The 18,257-nt window shown below is 52.3% G+C and overlaps 4 protein-coding genes across 4 annotated transcripts; 1 reads left to right on the forward strand and 3 right to left on the reverse strand.

The window, feature by feature from the left end:
• Nucleotides 1-322: 322 nt before the first annotated feature.
• Nucleotides 323-3,202, reverse strand: BKA58DRAFT_231287 (alpha-L-rhamnosidase A). The gene has a single exon (XM_046166496.1). It carries the CDS (start codon nucleotides 3,190-3,192, stop codon nucleotides 481-483), a length of 2,712 nt encoding a protein of 903 aa, XP_046021670.1. The 5' UTR covers nucleotides 3,193-3,202; the 3' UTR covers nucleotides 323-480.
• Nucleotides 3,203-3,928: 726 nt separating this feature from the next.
• On the reverse strand, nucleotides 3,929-5,919 carry BKA58DRAFT_231278 (CwfJ C-terminus 2-domain-containing protein-like protein). The gene is made up of 2 exons (XM_046166494.1): nucleotides 5,700-5,919; nucleotides 3,929-5,652 (listed from the first exon to the last, which is right to left on the reverse strand). The coding sequence occupies exons 1-2, from the start codon at nucleotides 5,711-5,713 to the stop codon at nucleotides 4,041-4,043; spliced, it is 1,626 nt and encodes a 541-aa protein (XP_046021671.1). The 5' UTR covers nucleotides 5,714-5,919; the 3' UTR covers nucleotides 3,929-4,040.
• An 85-nt stretch (nucleotides 5,920-6,004) lies between these two features.
• On the forward strand, nucleotides 6,005-14,051 carry BKA58DRAFT_231312 (armadillo-type protein). Its single transcript, XM_046166497.1, has 2 exons — nucleotides 6,005-11,476; nucleotides 11,532-14,051. The coding sequence occupies exons 1-2, from the start codon at nucleotides 6,032-6,034 to the stop codon at nucleotides 14,025-14,027; spliced, it is 7,941 nt and encodes a 2,646-aa protein (XP_046021672.1). The 5' UTR covers nucleotides 6,005-6,031; the 3' UTR covers nucleotides 14,028-14,051.
• Nucleotides 14,052-14,601: 550 nt separating this feature from the next.
• Nucleotides 14,602-17,640, reverse strand: BKA58DRAFT_442803 (uncharacterized protein; the record flags this gene model as incomplete). Its single annotated transcript, XM_046173933.1, has 4 exons — nucleotides 14,602-16,467; nucleotides 16,519-17,053; nucleotides 17,109-17,132; nucleotides 17,207-17,640. 4 exons carry the CDS (start codon nucleotides 17,638-17,640, stop codon nucleotides 14,602-14,604), a joined length of 2,859 nt encoding a protein of 952 aa, XP_046021673.1.
• Between the last annotated feature and the right edge of the window lie 617 nt (nucleotides 17,641-18,257).

Here is an 18,257-nt window from a genome sequence, read left to right on the forward strand (position 1 = left end):
ATGTGTACCTGATCAGCCGTGCTTACAAGCCCGCTACATACAACAAGTGGCTTGCCTTCCTACTAAGGAGTGCGGCGCCGCCCTACCTGCATAGTAGCGTAGACCTGACTGGAAGGAGGTAAGATGACTTGTGTAGCAAGCAAAGTCGCGGATGATCGCAGGTGCTCTTATCGCGGGGTGTGATAGGTGGCGGGGTGCATTGGCATGGGCGATGATCGTCATCTTGATTGGGGCTCGATATGAAACCTCCGACAACGTACCGGCGCTTCCTGCGGTTCGGCGCGTTATCCCTTTTGGGGTTGTGAGGGAGAGCGAATGGGTGATAAGGATCAGTAAACGTGAGGATGATTGTGAAGAAGAGCTGAGATGATTTGGGGGAAAGATTTGGTGTTCTCAAGCCCCTGTCTTGGCGCTCGGAACCCCTCGGATACACGTGATCCCAGCTGAGTATCCAGAGAGCCCTATCCTCAAGCCAGACCGCTATGAATCTACCTTGTATTCAAAGGAATACGTCCCAGACCCCACAGTCTCAACCTTCCCCCCCTCCAACATCACCTCAGCCGTCGCACAAGGCGGAACCACAACCTCCAACCTCACAACCCCTTTCTCCCCATCCATCCTCCAAGCACTCTTCGCAAACCCCAACGGCGTCTCCAGCGTCGCTTTAGCATGGGTCAACCCACCCCCAACTAGCGGCTCAACCCTAATCTTCCTATAGCCGGGCTCAACAGCCTTCAGCCCCGCCACACTCTCCTGCAACCATGACGCCACAGTACCAAACGCATAGTGATTATGCGACATCTTCGCGTTGCCCTTGCCGTCGTAGCCTTCCCACGTTTCCCAGAGCGTTGTCGCGTCTTTTGTGATAGGATAGAGCCATGAGGGCACTGTGTCTTGTAGTAGCACGCGGTATGCGGTGTCTGTCCTGCCGTATTGGGCAAGTACGGGGAGTAACAGCCCTGTGCTCATGAAACCGGTTTTCAGGTGGTAGCCGGCTTGCGCTATGAGTTCTACGAGGCGTTCGAGAGCGGCGGGCTTTTGCTCTGGTGAGATGAGGTTGAAGGCTAGGGCGCGGAGGTAGTCGTCTTGGTAGTCGGATGCGATGCGGGCACCGTTTTGTTGGACGAAAGCAGTGCGCCATGCTTCGCATGTCTTTTCCGAGAGTGTGAGATAGTTTTCAGCGTCGTCCCGTTTGCCAAGAATATTGGCGATGTTGGAAAGCAGATGAGATGAGTGAGCTAGGTAAGCGGTAGAGATAGCAGCGCTGGGGAACAAGACGTCCTTGATGATTGTGGGAACACCGCTTCCGACACGGAGCCATTCACCATAGCTAAAGCCGGTATCCAAGATGTACTGCTCGAGCTCGCCGCATCCAGCACCGAGTTTGGTCCAGAACCATCTTCTCCAGCTCATCTTTTCTCGTGCTCGATGGGCCAAGCTGTTCACCCAACTCTTCATGCTATCGTACTGCCGTAAGAGGACTACGTCATCATTGTAGTGTTGATACAGAGCCCAAGGCACCATTGTCGAAGCATCGCCCCATCCAGTTGATCCCGACATCAGTTTCGTCGTCAACGATAGCTCGCTACTGAACTGTGATCCAGCGCTGGGAATGTACGATGGAATGCTACCATCAGCAAGTTGCTCCGCAGCCAGGCAACGCAAGTACCGACGCAGGAAAGTCTGACAGTCGAACAGCATGGTCGCAGTAGGAGTGAATACTTGAATGTCTCCCGTCCAACCCATTCTCTCTCGCGTCGGACAGTCAGTCGGGGTGTCCGTAAAATTGGCTCGGGTAGTCCAAACAATATTCTGGTATAACTTGTTTAACCGGGCGTCTGAGCAGATGAAAGATCCTGTATTTGGAATGTTGGAAGCCAGGACGATTCCTTCGACGTCAGAGGGACTAAGGTCGTAGTCCAAGCCTTGGACTTCAGCGTAGCGGAATCCGTGGATGGCGAACCAGGGCTGGAATTCAGCTTCGTTGTCACCAAGGGTTACGACGTCCCGCTGTACGATGTGCGGAACTATGGGAAGCTTCAAGTAACTGATATCAAGCTCTCCATTGCTGGACAGGACTTCGCTGTATGTTATGGTGATTTTGGAGCCTGCTTGGCCACGGAGCTTGAGTGCCATGATGCCGGCAAAGTTTTGTCCAAAGTCGACTATTTGTGCGCCTGACGGGGCACGAAGTATAGTCTTGGGTGGCAAGCGCATGACTTCTTCGACGCGTTCAACTTCTTCTGCAATTAGCTTCTTCGTCAAAACCGAGACCTCTTCGGCACGGTCCAAAGACTCAGTATCGCATTTCCCCAGCCATTCGTCAGCGATTCGAAAGTCAGTGTGTTCGCCCCATACGGGGTCTGATCGAACGATGGAACCCTTTGGTGACCTCCACGTCTCGTCTGTACAAAATGTAACAGTTTCTCCATCACCTGCATCCACCTCGAGCTGCATAAGTGCAGAGAGCCGGTCTCCGTAGCGACAGCGCCCTTCGGTGACGCCTATCTGTCCTCGGAACCGCCCATCTGCAACAACTATACTGATCACATTCTTCCCAGCCTTCAGATACTTTGCGATATCGTAAGTCTGATATTCGGTGAACTGGTCAAAAGGCGTCCAGCGTGGCACCAACGCCGTACCGGTGACGCTGTTCCCATTGACGAAAAGCTTGTACCATCCACAAGCTGTTGCGTAAGCCCGTCCTCGGACCGGTGTTTGCGCGAGCTGTAAGGTGCTAGAGAGGTATATGACTCTGCCATCTTTTATCGAATTCCCGGTTGATGTCATCACAGGAGCGCTGATCCAGGACGCTTTCCAGTCGGATGGCTCCAACAGCCCTGTTTCGAACCATGCTTGCTTGGCCGTGTCCCAGATCTTGTCGCTGGGCTCGTCGGATTGATCCCATACGCGGAGGCGCCAATGATACCGAGTGCGACTTTTCACACTGTCGCCCGCGTAGATGGCGCTGAGGGATGAATCTTTGCTTGTAGCTATCTTTCTGCTGTCCCAAACGATGTTTTCGGATTCGAAGGATGGCGACGTGGAAACTTGGAGTTCGTAGGAAGACTGTATGACATTATGAAAGCCTTCCTTAGCTGTTAGCTGCCAACTGAATTCCACGGGGAATGCATCGATTCCAAGCGGACTTGAAAGCTTGTTGGTGCGCAAATGGTACGGTCGTGCAGTCATTAGGAGAAGAGGCGATAAGGGAAGAGTAAATTCGCGAGTTGACGAGGTAGGTGGCCATTCATATCATTTTTGTAGTAAAGCTTCTATGTCTATACCGGGTTTCCCTACAGTTCGGTCTTGAATGTTGCTGCAACGGCCCGGGCACGGTATCCTTTTACGCTGCAACGTTTTTTCAACTGCGCCACGGAGCGAGCGCCTCCCGGCGCCGGGTCTTTTCACAGTTGCGAAAATGGGATATAGCCTTTAGCGGGGCCCGGCAAGATTTCTCCCGCGAAAATGAGCACAGTTGCGCTTCGACGCCGGGTGCAGCTGCCCTCCGTACCCGAAACGCCGAGAAGAGCCAGGCCCTAGCCCCATCTCAGCTGACACGCGAGGCCAAGCATCACTCTTGGCTGGAAAAAGAAAGCCGTTAGCCTCAAGAGGAATTGCCAAGCCAGGAATGGTGAAGTGCTGTCTGGGAGGCGTAAAACCTGGAATACATGAATTTTGGATCCCAAGCTGGTGCTGCGAAGTGAAAGCTTTTCGATTCAATGAAAGTTGCGCAAAGAGTGTCGACGGACATGAGACGTCTCGGCGGCTCGGGAATAAGCCTGGCGAGACCGGAGCTTGGTATGCCAATCTTTAGTGCTGTGTTGGACACCTTCCTGCCTGAACTGCCGTTTCGAGTATGTTCGCAGCGACGTCGGGCCTTGGAGACTTGGCTCATGAGCCGATCCCGAAGTGGAGGGTGAATGAGAACAATATTGCTACCACGAAGGCTTGTAAAACGCTCAGATATACCCCGATGTCTATGTCGGCTATCGTTATATTAATCGAGACTTGTACGTGCAAGCCAGTCACTATGGGTATCAAGCAGCAAAATCGAAATCCTTGAACGCTTCTTTGAACTTCTCAACGTCCTGCTCTTCTTGGGCCTGCGTTTGCCCGCAATTCTTCCAGTCAACGCGGTTGTCGAGCCTCAAGAGTTTTGCCAATACCTCGCGTCCGAACTGATTATGGAAGCGGATCTTCTCGTCAAAGCGCATTACGTAGCTTGTCTGCTTTTCAGGGTCATCTTTCGGGTTCCACACGAGGACTCTGAAGAAGTCGCTCGTTTCCTCGAAGCCATCTCCAACATCTTCTTTCTCGAACTTCGGCCAGTGTAGATTCTCTGCTAGCGCCTTGAACGCAGCTTCAACAAGCCCTTTGCTGATGAGATCTGCGCTGACTGGGAGGTATTGCCAATGAGTGTGTGGTAAGCTTGACTTGCTGGCTTCCCACGTAACGGAGCCATACTCAGTATCCGCAACAGATTTGAGCATGCTGTTCATGGCGCATCGATAGCGTTGCATCTCTGCGTAGGTTGCGTGTCGTTCTTCCTCTTCCATAGAGCCAAGCGTGGGCTGATGTGTGAATGGGATGATGAGCATGTGGCTGGGGAAGCCAAGTTTTGGGTATGTTTGCGATGTTGGGAGGGGGCCTTTGGCTGTGGTTAGGTAAGAGTTCTCGCCGATTGAAGTCACCAGATGGGTCGCAATGTTCTCGTTGGCCAGACAGAAGAAACACTCTGACGCTGTGATGGGTCCTCGAGATTCACCCTTGCGCCTCTTGTTGCCTCTCCGGCCACGATTTCCGTCATCGTAGACGAGATGCTGTTCGCGATGCTCCGGCGCGACTCGCTTCTTCTCTGAGAGTGTCACAGGGCAAGCAGTAGATCCAGCTGGCGGTGAAACTGGATGACTGGCCGATGGCTCGAGGGAGAAGGCGTATATCCATTTCTGCTTGTTTGGGTTGCCAAAGGATGCCAAACTAATGAATCGGGTCACCGGGTAGAGGTTATCGGTTTCGTCGCTAGGCGCATGGAAGAATGGTTCTCGCTCGTAGAAGTTGCCACCCGATGTGGAGAAGTGGTATTTGGGCTTGAGTATTACGTCCAGGTCGGCGATACACTGTTGCGCTGTCGGTTTTACTTCAGGATTGAACTCAACCTTGGAACGCTTCTGAATGCCCTCTGGCCACTCGTTGGTGATGAGGATATCTGCCGTGGTTGCACCTCGTAATACCTTCGCGTCCGTCTCGCTGTAGAAGGGCGGGTACTTGTCTTTAGATTGGCCGGCGACAATGTTGGGGTCGAGCTGTCCACCTAGGGCAACAATGCGAATGCCTTCCGATGTCTTCATAGTCGTCCGCTTGCCGAGGAAGAAGAGATTGTGGCATAGCTCGTCACTTGATGATTCCAATTTCTGGACAACTGCTGGTGGGAGGGGATGGTTGCTAAGAGCAAAGTACGTCGGCAATGGTACGTCGATGTTGCCGTCGATGAGCGCTTGCACATCGGCTACATCCGTGCCCTCAGCTTCGACTGACCCTGCGAAGAGATCGCCTGCGACAATGGCGAAAGCGAAGTTGTTCTTCGCGTGTAAAGCGCCCAGCTTCTGGAAGACAGTCTTAAATTGGCCGTTCACGCCGCCAACGACCACGCTGCACGCGTCAGAACAAGCAACAATGACGACAATCTATTTACTTACATTTTGGAGGCCATTCTTGATGACGCAGCTAGTAAAGCAGCTGGTGGCCGATGTGGTGTTGGTAGTGAAGATAACGACAGGTGTAACCTCGCGATTCAGCAAGCACAAGATAATCGCGTTATCTGCAACGCCTATTGTATTCGGCGTGGTTGTCTCGATAACGGCTGATGTTGGCAGACGCGTGGTGTTGAGTATGGGTGATTGGCGCGTCCGAGGCCTCGGTGGTGCCAGGGTCCAGCTTTTTTGTTAGCGCCAGGAAATTCTAGTGGAGCATCATCGAGTGAAGATACAGCCGCAGCCCTCACCACCACAACTCCACACCACACCACACCATGGCCGCCATGTCCAGAGGCCAAACCGCGAAGCCAGCTGCGAAGCCCAAATCCAAGGTCGCAAAATCAGCGCGCCCACAGAAAAGAGTCAAGGGCGGCACCGAATCGACGCGCAACCATGTCTTCAAAGGCTTCACCCAGCGCATTGCCCAGCTTAAGATCGAGCCCATCCGCCGCGGTCGCAGCACCATCCTCGACGATGCCGAACTCGAATCCACCTTCTCCTACTTCCGCGACTCCTTCAATGAGTGGCGGGAGCTCAACATGTCCGAGGGCTTCACCACCTTCGCCCGCAAGGTCGCGCCACTATGCGACAGCCTCCCCCAGGTCCTCCACCACAGCGACCGCATATTCGAGCTGCTCGTAGAATACATTGAGAAGGGTGAGAAGTTCAGCCAAGAACCGCTGCTCAGTCTCACAGCGCATCTGGCACACGACATGGGCGAGAGGTTCGAGAAGTACTTTGAAAAGGCAGTCAGGACCGTGTCGCATCTGGCAGCTACACATGCTGATGTCGAGGTCATAGAGTGGGCTTTTGGCTGCCTCGCATGGCTGTTCAAGTACCTCTCGCGCCTCTTAGTGCCCAACCTGCGCCCGGTCTTCGATCTCATGTCGCCTCTGCTAGGCAAAGAGCGCCAGAAAGCCTTCGTCTCCCGTTTCGCCGCCGAATCGCTCAGCTTCCTCGTACGCAAAGCCGGCGCTGGCTACCACCGAGACAAGATGCCTCTTAGGACGATCATCAAACATATATCGGACCAGCTGAAGGACCAGCAAGAGTCGGGCAAGGACCACGCTTTCCAGCAGGGTCTCATGTACCTTTTGACAGATTCGCTCAAGGGCGTACAACGCGGATTCCACTCGAGCGCGACGGCCATACTACAGGAGCTTCTAGCAGAGACATACAACGAAGAGCACGTCCAACTGCGAATTCCGCCTCTGGAGCCCGTATTGACCGGCGTCATCACCGCTGCCATCCATCATACCGACGCAGAAAACTTCGCGCCCCTCCTCGAAGTGATCCTCGCACAGATGGACAGGACGTCTTCCGATACACGTTACATCGGCCTTTCGTCTCGTCTGCTGCTCGTCGCGTGTGGCGTGCGACAAGGGGATCGCATAAATGACTGGCAGCCCGTTCTAAGCTTAGTCAGTCATTTGCTGGACTCAACCAAGGAATCCTCTGCTCTCGATTCCGTTGATGCATGGGAGCTCTTGTCGGTCATCTCTGTTGTATTCCAATACTGTACTCTCGACGCAGCGATACCGCACGAAAAACTGCTCGAAGGACTTAGCCGTGGCCCCTGGGAGCCATACTTCTTACCCTTCTGCAATCTCTTTGCTGACCTAGGGGTGGAGAGATTCAGGACGTTACTACTTCCCTATTTCAAGAGGTTCATCGCACAGAAGGCACACGAGCACGGATCTCAATTCTGCGCTATACTTCCTCGACTGTACTACAACGGTGCGCTGGCGAATGTCGCTTTACAGGCTTCCGATCGATGGCAAGCGACCGTACAGGAACCATTTGACAAGCTTCTTGAGTCTGTACGCGGCGATGTAGATTCAGATTACGAAACTTTCTACTGCAATGCTTTGCTAGGCGCCGTAGACACGCTACGTATAGGAAACGACAAGACGCGCGGAATAATGACCGACCTTGCAGAGCTACTTAAGAGCGCCCTGGACACCAACAGCACAAGGCCCCGACGAACTGTAGACATATTTGCTACTGGCAACGGCTTTCAGTCCCTCATCGGCAAAGGCGACAGTGATGACTTGACGACAAGTTTGTGGCCTGCGTTGTGTCAAGCGTCCCCTATATACGGCCATTCTCTAGCTTTCTGGCGCGCGTTCCTGGGCTTATTGCAGCGGGAAAAGACCAAACTCGACATTACTGGCCCGCACATGGAACCTCTCAAGCGAACACTAATGCGCTGCTTGGGATCTCCATCACATGACCTAAGACTCACAGCCATACACGTCCTGCAGATCGTCGCGGGGCAGAGCCAGGAACACCAGGACATACTGCATACCGCAATGTTGATCGAGCAGACACCACTGAATCTCGAGACTCAGAGGTCCATTGCGATGCGCATAGGGCAAATCGCGAAGCTGTACCCAGAGGTATGCTCTAACGAATGGATAGGAGAGGCCATACCCGCTTTCTGTCTAGGATTACTACATGTCAAACTCGCTTCGGTCTGGAACGACAGTTGCACAGCTTTGAAGGCCATATGCCAGACAAAAGAGGGAGAGGGTTTCGTCACCCAAAATGTTTTTGAATGGTTGAATGCTTCCGATGCCAGCGAAAGTTTCACTAACGCATCTCAACCGGAATCCTCACAGCGTCCCTACGCCACAGACTTCGAGTGCACCAACCTCATGCAGCTGCAAGAGCACGTGGCCAACGTACAGTCGCAGGCTGACAGTACCGAAGAACAGCTGGAGACATTGTTCAAGGACAACCATGCCGAAGTACCTTTCCATAATCCTTTCAGCAGGACACAAGCTCTCCGAGTATTGGATGCCCTGCCACATATCGCGGAGAAGCGGTCTCGCCTTCTTGTTCCCGTGCTGTTGAATTGGGCATTGAATCAAGCCACACCGGAGCCTGAAGATGCGCCTAATTCCGAACAAGATACGGATGCAATTCTGCAGGATCGCTGGTCAAGGAAAGACCAGAAAGCGATGCTCTCGATCTTCGCCAAGTTCAACAACCCCAAGGTTCTGTATCGTACGGACGAAGTCCGCGAAGCTCTGCTTGCTTTACTAGGAAACGGAGACATCGAGATCCAGAAAGCTGCCCTGAAGGCACTTCTCACGTGGAAAGATCCCGCGATTGTCAAATACCAGGAACAACTCCTCAATTTACTTGACGACGAACGGTTCCGCGACGAGCTGCCGATCTTTCTCAGCGAAGGAAAGCTTCAGGATACCGATGTTGATCAAGTACTTCCGATTGTGCTGCGGCTTTTATACGGAAAGGTCATAGCTGGCAAGCGAGGTCTTGAGTCAAAGAGGAAGGCCGTTTTCGTCGGCCTGAAGACTAGATTCGGAGACGATGCTATACACCAATTCTTGCAGATCGCATTTGGACCGTTGGGCCACATCTCAATTCTGAAAGACTCCACGGTCGATGAAGAACTGCTGCAAAAAGATCTAGTAGACCCGCGCAAGCAGGTTGGAATGCTGAATCTCCTTGACGACTTGTTGAGTACGTTTGCAACTACATTCGCGCCCTTTGCCGGAACCGTCGTGAATCCCATTCTTTACTCAGCCATCAAGGCATCGCGAGAATTGTCCAGACCGAACGAAAGCGAAGACGACGAAGGTCGAGCGACAAAAACGTCTTTGCTGAAGACTATTCGGCAGCGTTCCCTGCAGATTCTGGGCAGGCTGTTCGAGAACTGTCCGGACTTTGAATGGAAACCGTACGCAGGAGTTCTAGTGAAGGAGATGGTTGAGCCCAGGCTCGATCAGTTGCCCATTGAGACAGCCCAGTCCGTCTCAGGACTACTCCGATTGTTCGCAGCCTGGGCCAAGTCCAGCCGTACAGCGCCTTTCTTAGTAGAGCTTAACTCTGCCATTTTGCACAAGGTCATCGACTGCCTGGAAGTCCCTTCGGCTAAGGACGACGTCAAGTGCTTCGTCTTGAACGACATCGTTCGAAACATCATTTCTCTTGTTACCGAAGATGATGAGACACCGACGACAGACTCGAAACTTCTCAGAAATCGCATCCACACGGACATCATTCAGCCATACTCAACTGCGATACTCCACCGAGTCGGTCAACTACTTCGCCAAAGCCCCGGTAAAGAAGTGCTCGAAGCCGGTGTACAAACGGTGGCAGACCTAGCGCCTCACGTAGTCGGTGCCACGGAATCCCGGAGCATGATCGAGATCGCAACTTTCTTGCTTCGCCAGCCTTCGAAGCGCGTCAACCCACGTACTAAGCTCGGCTTACTCAAGATCCTTCATGAGTTCATCCAGCGCTGTGATAGCCAGGGTTTGGTAGAGCTCTTTGACACAACCTATGATGCCATCTCTCCTATGTTCAGTTTCGTTCAAGATCGAACAGCCCGAAGCTTGCTTTGCGATGTTCTTCAGGATCTCTCCGATACCAATGGCGATCTCACGGTAATCGCAAAGCTGTGCCACGATCTGAACTCATTCGCTACTGGACGTCTCGATGAACCAGATTTTGAACGCCGCTCGCAAGCTTTCAATGCCATAAACGAAGAAAGCTATCGGTCATACACGCTTACACAGTGGAAGCCTTTGGTCTACAACATGCTGTACCTCATCAAGGATAACGACGAGCTCAGCATTCGAGTCAATGCATCACTATCTCTACGCCGTTTCAGCGAGGTCGCGTCGAGCGAACAGTTCAAGGAGTTTGTATCAGCTGCAGTCCTACCTGGAATTCAGAATGGTATGCGAGAGAATTCGGAGCTTGTACGGGTCGAATACCTTGCCGTCCTGGAACATCTGGTCAAGACACATTCAGACTGGACTCCGGTAGCCGATCTGTATATTCTCCTGTCGGAAGATGATGAAGCATCATTCTTTGGTAACATTCTACACATCCAGGGTCATCGACGATTGCGAGCCTTGCGCCGTCTGGCTACCCATGCGTCCCATCTACGAGGTACCAATATCTACCACATTCTGATACCACTCCTCGAGCACTTCGTGTTTAATAAGGGCGATGACGAGGCTGCGGACAGCCTCTTAGGAGAAACGATCAAAACACTTACATCCTTGACCGAAGGCCTAGAGTGGCCACAGTTCCGTTCTCTCCTCAAAAGGTATATTGGCTACCTGACAAGCAAGGAAGACCTGCAAAAGCCTATCATCCGACTGATCGCAGGTCTCATGGACGGTTTGAACCAAGCAGGACGTGCCAAGGGTTACATCACTAAATCCTCCTCCCAAGTTGCATCTGAGGTTGAAGATGCTTCGGACGCTATGGAGGTCGATGAGCCCTTATCGACACTGGCCAAGACGCTCCCACAACAGGAAAAGCTTAGCACCGATCTGATCAGCAACTTCCTGCCCGACTTGACCAACTTCCTACACAAGAAGGATGAGGCTACCGTCAGTTTACGAGTGCCGATTGCAACCGCGATTGCGAAGATTCTTTTGATTCTGCCGCCGCTCGAGATCGAGACACGTTTACCGGGCGTTCTTCTGGATATCTGCTACATCTTGAAGAGCCGCGCGCAAGAAGCTCGCGATATGTCGAGAAACACCCTGAGTGATATTGCTACGATACTGGGCCCTGGCTACGTGGGCTTCATCCTGAAGGCTTTGCGGACTGCGCTTCAACGCGGTTACCAGCTCCACGTTCTGTCGTTCACTTTACATACCATTCTGGTCAAGCTCGCCGACCAAACGAACCCAGGTGATCTTGATTACTGTTTGGTGGAGCTAGTCGATGTTGTAAGTATCCCAAAGAAATTCATTCACTTTGGGGACGGACTAACGTAGTATTTAGATCATGGACGACACTTTCGGCGCTGCAGGTCAGGAGAAGGATGCTGAAGAATACATCTCTAAGATGAAGGAGGTGAAGAGCAGCAAATCTTTCGATTCCATGGACATCGTAGCACGGTGTGCGACGCCCGCCCATATCATCAAGCTTGTGCTTCCGATCAGGTCTCTTCTGATCGAGAAGCTCAATGCAAGGATGGTTCAAAAGATCGACGAGCTTTTGCGACGCATCGGACTCGGTGTTCTTCAGAACCCTACTGTGAACAACAGAGATATCTTAGTATTCTGTTATGAGCTCATCCAGGAGGCTTACGCTGCAACCACGACTACCGAAAAGAAGGCCAAGATCGACCCCAAGAACAAGCGGTATCTGATCAACAACCGCGGAGCAGCCAAGTCTGGCGCTAGACTTAGCACCAACTCTTATCTATTCAAGATGATCCGCTTTGGTATGGATATTCTTCGGACTGTGCTCCGCAAACACGAAGACCTCCAAACTCCCCAGAACTTGGCTGGCTTCCTTCCGATCATTGGTGACGCCATGGTACAAGGACAAGAAGAAGTGCAGGTCTCGGCTGTTCGCCTTCTCACAACCATCATCAAGGTACCGATGACGGAGCTGGACACCAACTGCCCTGTGTACATCGACGAAGCGATGCGCGCCATCAAGGGCGCACTGTCGTCCAACACGGAGCTTGCGCAAGCCTCATTGAAGCTAGTCTCAGCGGTTCTACGCGAGCGACCAAACGTACCGATCAAGGAAAGAGACGTTGGTCACCTCCTCAAGCGCATGATTCCCGATCTGGACGAGCCAGATCGATCAGGTGTCACTTTCGGTTTCCTCAAGGCTGTCATGAACCGTCACATTGATGTTCCTGAGATGTACGAAGCCATGGACAAGGTGGCCGAGATGATGGTCATCAATCAGACAAAATCCGCACGCGACATCGCCCGTTCGCACTACTTCCAATTCTTGACATCATACACGCAGAGTGAGAAGCGCTTCAAGAAACAGATCGAATTCCTCCTCAAGAACCTCCGGTACGAGCATGTGGAAGGCAGGCAGTCAGTCATGGAGGCGCTCGATCTCATCATCGGGAAGGCGTTGCCTCGCTTCCCGGAGAAGACACAGTACGAGTACCATGGCATCATGTTCCTCCCGCTGATCAACACTGTGGCGAACGACGACTCGAGCAAATGCCGAGAAATGGCCAGCTTACTCATTAAGAGGCTGTTCCAACATGCCAGCGACAAGCGTTTGCAAAGTTTCGCGGCTGATCTCAAGAGCTGGTTGGAACAGGACGACAATGTTGGCTTGAAGCGTCTCGGCATCCAGTGTTTCGGATTCTACTTCGAGGCGATGGAGGAGGATGAAGAGCCAAAGGAGGTAGCATACGTTCTTGACCGGCTGGACGCAACAATCGATGAGTGCCTGACAAGACGCGACGAAGACGACTGGGAGTTGTTGTACTACTCTCTCACCCTGCTCTCCAAGATCTGCAAGAGGTACACAGACACCATGTTTGCATCGAACAAGGATAGTCTATGGACCGCAGTGCAAGCTAGTGCGACATATCCGCACTTGTGGGTCAAGCTCAAGGCTGCGGAGCTTTTGGGCACATACTTTGCCCATCTGGGTGTATCGAACAAGGACACTGGTCTTGCGGCTCTGCCTCTGGAGGGATCGGGGGGTCTGCAATTAACAGAGCAGAGCATGACGCAGCTCTGCAATGCCTTCCTGAGGAACCTGCTCAACCCGGAAGTATCAGAACAGCTCTGCATGCAGAGCGTGAAGAACATTGCTTTCCTCGCGCGCTGCCTCGCTGTCAACGGCGCAAAGTGGCACTGGCAGAAAACAGACGACGAGGAAGAAGCAGGAGAATCTGTTGCACCAACAAACGGCGCCGCATCTGCTGTAGATGACGAAGACGATTTCAGTGGCTTTTCACCTCCACCCGAGACGAAGAAGCCTGAGAAAGCGGAAGATACCCCACCGACAGCGATCCACCGCCTAATGATCCGCCTCTCCGGCATCGTCCGCAAAGACAAATCCACCATGAACGCCAAAACAACCATAATGTCCCTCTTCGATACCATCGCCGCAAAATTTCCTCTCGAACCCTTATCAACATCCCTCCCCCACCTCCTCACCACACTCTCCACCCTAACCTCCGCCGACGCCACGTTCCCTAAATCCGGCGCCGTTGTCGCGTCCTCTGCCAACGCAGCAACCGACCCGTACAAAGCGCTGTCAGACAAGGCGCGCGAAGTCATGAATACGCTGCAGAAGCGGCTGGGTACGCAGGAGTATCTTAATGTTATGGCGGAGGTACAGCGTGGTGTTAGGGAGAGGAGGGAGGAGAGGAGGCGCAAGAGGAAGGTGGATGCTGTGTTGGATCCGGAGAAGGTGGTCAAGGAGAAGAGGAGAAGACATGAGGTTAAAAGGGTTAATAAGAAGGAGAGGAGTGCCCAGGAGAAGGGTAAGAGGAGGGGGTGGTAGATGTTGTAATCTGGTGTGATGGGCTGCGGGTGTTTTCTTGTGTGCATTTACGTGGCGTTTGTCATTGGAAAGGGTATGGGAAAGAAAAAGTTTAGCATTGCGTGGCATGAGGTGTGGAGAGTATGGTTAGGGAGATGGTAGATTGTGAATGGCATGTGATACCCTTTATTGAAGTTTGCCTGGTTCTGATCGCTGCACTCCTTGGACGGATTTGTTGAGGTATGCATTGGGGAATTGATAAGAAAGGCTGTTCATACTCCAGAATGAGGTCACGCTCGGAGAAGTGAGGATCCTGTGGAACGATGTTGCATATATTTCTACAGAGCAAGAAGTACAGCTTGATGCAAGCTTCTAGCACTCTCTCTTCGCTAAGTAGTACTCAAATTTGTTGCAGGAGATGAGTAGTTGAGCCGGTAATTACTAGGGAAACCCCGCTTTGATATATCCTGCCTTCTTTCCAACCACGCAGCTTCAACAATACCAACATCCAATTCTCCTATAAGTCCTATCACGAATGACATGCATTGAAGAAACAACACATCGGATCTATTATCCATTCGCTGCCAAGAAATTCTCACGTGATACGATCTGCCGGTTCCAAGAACTTGTTGATTTCCTCTACCACAACGCGAAGTGGTATACTCATCGTGCCGTCTGAATTAATGAACACCTTACACGTCCTCAGTACGCGCCGCTGCTGCCGTTTCTCGAGGTCGCTGATCATCCTTTTGACTTTCTTCAAACTGACCAGTCGTAGTCCATGTATCGCGAGCGCACCGTGAGTGCTCCTTCCGCTTGAGCTGTCTGAGCTGTAGTCGGCATTTGAGTCATCGGTAGAGCTCGCAATAGGGCTCTCAGTGAGATTCTCAGTCGAGTCCTCGTTAGTGTCGTCGCTGGATTCATCGCTGGAGTCGTCACTAGCGTCTTGATCAAAGTCCTCGTCTGAGTCGTTTTCTGCGTCCTCGTCACTGTGATCATCTTGCGTTACGGACTCGCTTATAGACCGATAGAATCCATAACCGGGTAGAGGATATCGTCTTCCTCGATCGTAATCGGCCATCCTTAGCTCCTCGAGCGAATAGTTCTCGTAAGGCGGCTGGAAGGTGATGGTTTGGTACTCCTGGACCTGGGTTTCACATCTTTCTCGCTCTCGATGGGCTGAGAATGGCGTACCTGTAGTACCAACACCAAGATTAGACTCGTAATGGAAAACGTCTTCGAGACTGGTAGATTCAAAGGCAGTCGTTATATCAAACATGTCTGTTCCTTTGACTGAAGCTGAAGATGTGCCCTCGCTAACATCGCCCAGCGCCCTTGATTCTGATGAGCTGCACCCCCCAAACAGTCCATATCCGTGGTTATCGGTGCTCTTGCCAGCGCATTCATGGCTGTTTTTGTTTGATAACCAAGGTAGTGGATCAGGCAGGCATGCGGAGGCTGGCTGAGGTGATAGGCCGAAAGTCGAAGACTTGCCAATGTTGTCGTTAACTTCGAACCCCGGATTACCCGACGGACTGAACGCGTGTTTTGATGATGACCCGGAAACCAATGTTTTGTCAACGTTGTTCTTGTTGCCGAATTCTGGCTTCCAAGACGGTCCGAACATTGGCCTGCGAGATGGACTGAACCCTGGTTTCGGCGATGACCGGCAAGGTGAGCTTTTGCCGCTAGGGTCATTGATACCTGGGAAAGTAATCGCTAGTTTGGTTGGAGAGCCAGAAGTCGAGCCTTTTTCGCCATTGCCGGCGTTCCTGGAAGGACTAGCCGCTTTTTGTGATGCCCCAAGAACGCTGACCCTGGCGTGGCCAATACTTGTGTGAGATGTACTCGCATCCTGTACAGATCCTCGCGCAGCACTTGTGCTTGTGCCACCACCGAAAAGGCCGAGGCCCTCGGTCTTGCTTTGGTTTCGAAGGCCAACACCTGTTGCAGTGCCGATGCTACTTCCGATACCCGGTCTACTGAAGACATCGGTCCCCGTACTGATGAGTTGTCCAAACATTCCGTAGGTAGGAAAGATAGAATCTTTTCGGGAACCCAAGGCTTCTTTGGTTTGATGGTTGCGAAGTGGAGGTATCTGGTCGGTGCCCTTCGAGGGCGTTGGAGTATCGATACGCGGATGCCGTAAAGGCGTATTGTGCTTCTCGGGTGTTATCGATTTGCCGAATATCTGGGCAATGCTAAGATTTTCTCTAGACGAGCTGTTTGTAGAGACGGCTTCCGAGCAGTCCACAGCAGGCATAGGTAGGCACCAACTCGGAGGGTCGTGGAAGCCAGACGGATTTATGGTGGGTAAACATTTCGAGGCTTGCAAGATGGCGACTTGCAGCTTTGGCTTGAGAAGGCGTGAAGACCACGTGTGCATGTTCTTGACGATGGCACGCAGTGATACCACTCCCCATGTGAGTCGTATTGAAGTCGACCAGATACATCTCATGCGCTTTTCGGGGTTAGCTTCAATGAAAAAGAAGTGTGGATGAGTTGCTCTGACCTGTACTGGATGGCCAAATATTGTTTTGTCGTTGTATGCAAGCCAAACCTTGACTACAGGTCCAACACACGTGAAAGCAACGACAGGAGGCGATTGCAGTGGTAAGGTATTGTTGACTTTCCCGAAGAGTTGTGATTGTATATCAAGTGCGGCAGCTGCAGCATTGGCTGCTTGACAATAACATCTTTCCACGGCAACGTCGCGAGGTGATGTAACGTCCTTCTTTATCTCAACAACGGCCCAAGGAAAGCAGGATCGGTCAGAACTGCTCCATCCCGATTTATCAGGGAGGGTTGATCTGTTTCTGAGGGCAGTTGTTGGCGCGCAAGCCACACCTTGCTCCACGAGTTTTCCGAGTGATTGAACGGAGAGTGTTTGGGTGAGCTCATCTTTTGCAAAACCTTGGAGGCTGTCCGGTGATGAGATCTGAATCGGAAATGCGTACGTCAAATCTGGCTTAGGATGCGTGCGGGGTACTAACCCAGGACAGGGTTTTGCAAAACTGTCGAATTCATTCCATTGGACGTTCTCGTAACTAGGACCCAAAGTCAATATTTCACCGTTACACATACCCACATTTCGTAACTTACAGCAACCATGCATCTACACTAGAGCTTTCTGGACATCAGTATGCAACGATGAAGAGAGAGCACAAGCTACGCCACCTCACAGGGATCGCAGAACTTACTCGAGACCCGAATCCTCATGCCTCTCATCATTGAACAATCTGAAAATCTTCGTCCTCCAGAATAAAGTCCATTCATCTTCCGAATCATCCTGTATCCGGTCCGCATCTCCTACGACACTTTCACAGAAACTAAGGTTGTCGTGCAAAGATTGCTGTCGCCAGCGTCCATGATGCTTGGCAGAGTCCGGAGGGTGAAGACACCACTCTGGGCCGATATCCACAGTCCCATGTTGGGCCAGCTCTTTTCGTAGAGTCACATCCCAGTCCTTCGGTATGATCTTCTGCATAAACAACAGTCCAGCACGCACTCCGTCAACGTGGTCTGGCAGCGAGTCGGCCGTCGACTGTGAGTTGGCATCATTGCCTTGGTGGACTTTTGGATCGTAGTGTATCGCATGACGTATAAGATTGGCCCGGCTGATGTCCTTCTCCATCACGAGATCAGAATGTACAAGTGGCGAAGACAATGCGCTGAACATACATGAGCAACCCCATCGCCTTATGCGCTCCTTCTACTCCTAGTCCAAGGAGCTTTCCGACTTCCGCCTACATGCCAATCGCTGCGGCGCAGCAAAAGCTGCATCCTTCATATCGGTTAAGCTGGTGGCGAGTCAGAATGGAATCTACAAGGCGCGAAGGAAGGAAGGCGCCGCGTTGTCGTTCATGACGCCTCGCGTTTCGTTGAGCGGCATCGCGGCAAAGTGCGCACCGTGCGCGTCTTCCTCACCATTACACAAGTGTTTCAAGGCAAGCCATCTGGCTCAGCGCAACGGATGAGGCAGGTGAAAACGATTAAGCTCGCTCATTTTGGGGGCGGATTGTATCAAGTCGGCGGAGTGCTATACTCTTCGAGAAAATGGAAGTGCTGCTCATGTTTCCGCGGCGTGGCATGTGGTACGGGCCGAGGCGGGACGCCAATGGGGAACCAGGAACGCCTACCAGCACACGGGGTTGTCGTGGGGGTGGAGCGAGGAACTTTGATTGCGTACGTTGGGAGATTTGGATTTTCCGGTAATGGCGGTTTGTCAGAATGAATAGAATGCGCCTTTGA

This window comes from Alternaria rosae (assembly GCF_020736505.1).
Source record: "Alternaria rosae strain MPI-PUGE-AT-0040 chromosome Unknown BKA58scaffold_9, whole genome shotgun sequence".
NCBI classification, from domain to species: domain Eukaryota; kingdom Fungi; phylum Ascomycota; class Dothideomycetes; order Pleosporales; family Pleosporaceae; genus Alternaria; species Alternaria rosae.